This window comes from Magnolia sinica, chromosome 6 (genome assembly GCF_029962835.1).
Source record: "Magnolia sinica isolate HGM2019 chromosome 6, MsV1, whole genome shotgun sequence".
NCBI classification, from domain to species: Eukaryota; Viridiplantae; Streptophyta; class Magnoliopsida; order Magnoliales; family Magnoliaceae; genus Magnolia; species Magnolia sinica.
In genome coordinates, this window is record NC_080578.1 from 63,877,392 (window position 1) to 63,881,773 (window position 4,382).

The 4,382-nt window shown below is 37.5% G+C and overlaps 1 protein-coding gene across 1 annotated transcript; it reads right to left on the reverse strand.

Moving 5' to 3' along the window:
- Positions 1-933: 933 nt before the first annotated feature.
- LOC131249636 (pleiotropic drug resistance protein TUR2-like) lies at positions 934-2,747 on the reverse strand. Its single transcript, XM_058250424.1, has 4 exons — positions 2,611-2,747; positions 1,862-1,940; positions 1,215-1,531; positions 934-1,106 (listed from the first exon to the last, which is right to left on the reverse strand). The coding sequence occupies exons 1-4, from the start codon at positions 2,745-2,747 to the stop codon at positions 998-1,000; spliced, it is 642 nt and encodes a 213-aa protein (XP_058106407.1). The 3' UTR covers positions 934-997.
- Positions 2,748-4,382: the final 1,635 nt, after the last annotated feature.

Here is a 4,382-nt window from a genome sequence, read left to right on the forward strand (position 1 = left end):
TCGGATCAGCCCATTCAAATTTCGAATTTGTCTGAGTTAGGTGACCCGGACTCGATCCCGGATCGGAACGAGTTCGAGTCAAGCTGTTGAGATTTCGGATCTGATCGGGTGGGACCCAATCCGTTCCGACTCGGACCAATGCCCAGCTCTATTTGTAGGCCTAAATTTAGGCACAATTGATTAAAATCCTGCACACAAGGAAAAAAAATAATCAAAAAGTAGCATTCAACAAGTCCAAAACATGGCTGTCATCACCTATGTTTTGAAGTTCATTACTATCTTTTTCTCGATCAAGGGAAAAGACTTCTAAAACATTTTGCTCTGATCAAGATCCATAATTTACATAATTCATTATGCATAAAGATATAACAGCATATGATTTCCCAATAAAAGCATAGAAATCCCCAATAAAAATATGAGTATGTATATAATAATAGTGGGACAGTTCACTTGATCATACCAATTGGAGCAACTATCGGTGTGCAAAAATCACGCCTGATCGGATGATCTTAACCATCCGATCAATTTTATTTCTTTATATCTTTTGCAGATTTTTTTCAATTGAGGACTACTTCCTCATTATGAATAGTAAGGCATTGCACAGGTGACATGAAATGAGCACCAAAAGGACCTCCACTGTAATGTGAAGCCTGTGCATGGTGATTAGGAATAATGTTGATTTTCCGACTTAGTCGCTGTCTTTTTCTAGTTCAATCAACAAAATCCTTACATGATTCCAGCTATTTCCAAAGAACTCATTCACTGCAATCGCATTCTACGCATACATCAGGGGCGAGGCCCAGTATCCCCATTTTCCACCATTTGTTCACATCAGCTGCAGCCAAAACATAAGGTTTGGTTAGTCAATAAACCCCTCTGAACTCTTAATCCGAAAATGAAAGCTTGGCATTCAATTGCAATTAACAGTGATCAAGTACACCATACTTCATGCTAGAATGAATCCTCCAAGCGACATGATTACGTGTTGCGCCAAGGCCTAGAACGTTTTGGCAACGATCATGTCCCGAGCCAATGAAGCAATCAACTGGAACAATGCAGATGCCATCTGGCTAATCAACACGAGTAGCAGATATTGTTTAAACATCCTACAACACAAACAGAAAATGATTTTACAGTTATTTTCAGGTGCCAATGAAAGACAGCCAATTGAACATGGCCTTGGAATAGGTTGTTACATTATCTCAACGTCTCACCTTCCAACATTCGGATCGAAGCCAATGACGTAATAAGTCAAGGCAATCCACACAGCAACTTCTGCAAATGTTATCGGAATCTTGAGAATCCACGATGGCAGAGCGTATGCCCATGGAGGATAGAAGAGGAGGTCTCTTTGCTTGTAGAAAACGGGAAGCTTAGCGATGGTCATTGAAAGCTCCGCGAACCCATTAAACATGAGAGTGACTAGTGCAAAAAATAGAGCACCCATGAAAATGTTTCCATCGGGAAGATCGTTGTAGGACATCTTAGTAAGAAGGAAGACAGTCATTGCGATCAATGCAAGAACGATCAACTGCAATCAGATAGAAAATAGAGGATATAGTATGTAAGTCGGGAGTTCAAGAGGTCCATTATGGTGAAGCCTTCGTCAATGTGGCATCATGGCAAGGTGTGCAAGATCTAGGCCATTTGTTTGCTGGTCCACATCTTCAACATGAATGATGACCATTTCTCATTTTTTCAGTCATCCATTTTTCATACACAAGTGACCACCTGACCACCAGACTGGCCTGATTTTTTGGGTCATGACATATCCACAGGGTCCCATGACCTGGCACATGTGCCATATTGGAATGATTGAGCAGATATCATATTTCTAATTGGGGTGTGCTTGGTTACTCACTTGGACCATTTTGAAGATGTAAACAAAGGAGTTTCTCTTCATAAGCAGCCATTCCCTGCCAATATTAGCTCTTTGGGACCTGGAATGATTCCAATTAGTAACTATCACTATCTGAGATCCCAAAAATGCATATCCTCAGGCCACTATTATTCCTCATAATAAATGTGGTAATGACATGGAACATAGGGGTGAGATTCAATCATCCATCAGGCTGGTACGACCTTTCTACATGTTTTCCCAAAAATCAATCTGGAGAAAGGAATGCTTTTTCTTAAATCAAGTAGTCATCTTGTTCTTTTCAGTTCAGGCGTGTAATATTGAAATATTGCATACAGAGATAAAAGTCTTCAGTGGCAAGACATAAATCAAGCTACAAGAATAATCACAATTTGCTACTTCAAATAACAGAATCGAAAATGAATGTAGTCTGATTTTTTTTAATATATAAATGAGATGCATTATTTCATAGATATGAAGAGGGACAGCCACTTACATTGGGTGTTTTTCCTGTAAAATCCCAATATACATGCCAAAGAAAAGCAGGGAGTCAGATTTTTCCTAACTAGCATGCAGTAACTGTACAGAAACACATGCAGGGATGTGTGTGATGAAAGGACAAGATTTTGAGTGACAGAGAAATCAACGTAAGATCACAATATTGATGTTCACATCTTACCTCCTTTTGTTCTACGAAATCCTGGAACTGGTGGTGCCGTATGAGCCAAGTTTGTCAAAACGTCATCAAATGCCTCTTGGGTCTTGCTCCCCAGTCAAATCCACTCTCACCTGATAATCGAGCACGCTGTGAGATCACACTAGATGAGAGAGGAAAACTGGGCTGCGCTGCATATTTGACAATATCATGATTTCCACCAGAAAATTTCATTTTACAGATCTATGGGTGCACGATTCCTGTATGCACCAGAAATAAACGCACACACAAAAGATAGAAATACAAGATCATCATTATCTACTTCTTCTTAGCCTTAACCCAGTTAATTGGGGTTGGCTACATGAATATTGTTCTAGCATTCCACTCTATCAACACCGATAATTTCAGTTGGACCATAAGTCATCAAGTCCAATCTTTTTTTTTTTTTTTTTTTTTTTTTTTTAAAAGAAATTAACTAAAATAGCATCTCATGTGGCTGAATGAGTGTTACGCTTTCTTTTTGCCGGTGTTGTATTTCAGCAGCATGTAGTGTTTCAATGACGTGTTATGCAAGATCCAAAAAATTAGAAAAGAAAATAACTGAAATAGCATATCATGTGGCCTGCTGAACGAGTGCTATGCTTTTCTTTTTGCAGGTGTTGCATTTCTTCAGCAGCAGGTAGTTTTTCAATGAAATATTATATGTCCAGGCAGAATGTTTGTACAGTACAGTTTCAGTTTCAGTTTGTACAAGTAAAGCCCTTGGTTAAGTGACCAGAACATGAAAAGGAAGAGAAATTTTAATATTGTTGTTCATTCTTCCTTACTTTTAACAGAAATTAAACAATTCCTTTTCATATATAAGTGTTAATTCCATAAAACAAGTGTTTTCGATTTGTGATGGGTAAACTGCTAAGCTACTTTAGAATCTTAGTTTATTTGGGATCCTTATAACTGATTGGAATTTACCAAGATGTCAGAACTGGTACTACAAAATTTGTTTCCCATCTTTCAAAAGCTACTATAAATATGATTGTCATGAGCATAAATCCAGAACTCACTAAGTCGACTCAGTTGAATTCCCATATTGATGAACAAAGTTTGAAATTCCAATGGAAATAAAGAAGCAGTTGGAAGCTGAAAACTTCAACAATTCTTCCGAAGCATCACCAAAAAACAGAGGCTAGAAAAGAACATTCACTTTGTCTCCAACCCAATGTCTGACATTCAAAAACCAATTTAGAATATCAATATTTTCTTCTGGGCAAGCCACTCTTGTAAAAAAATAGAACAAACTGTATATCAAATGAAATGAAACTCTGACAGAACACTTAATAATCTATCTGAAACACATCCTAAGCAAAGTAATTAAGGTCAGGGGTGCTAAATAAGAATGAATGCCATGTCAGTTGTAACTATTGCAGAAACACCACTGAACCTTTCTTACAAAATAATAGGTGAGAGAATACTAGGTACTTAAACAATAAATCTTGTATTGAAAGAAGCCAGGCCAACAGTTAACAGTATATTTCAGGGAACATTTTAGCGTATGCTGGGTGTTTGGCACTCATATCAGCTGACTTCGGTTATCCTTGATATCAAACCGTAATGTCGTGCATTCGATAAGAAAGAAGTATGCTAGAACTCCCCGCAATACTGACTCTTCCAATCTTTAGTAGGGTATTCTCTTGATATGATGCACATGCATGCACATGAACTGATTTAGTCAAAACTACTAAACAATACTAAATTTTGGCATCCTTAGGCAATAAATTTATGATATGACATCAGTGAAAAACATCAGTTACTTCATGTTTCTTTTTTTTTTTTAAAGAAAAAAGAAAAAGACAGTCACTAAAAATGTATCAC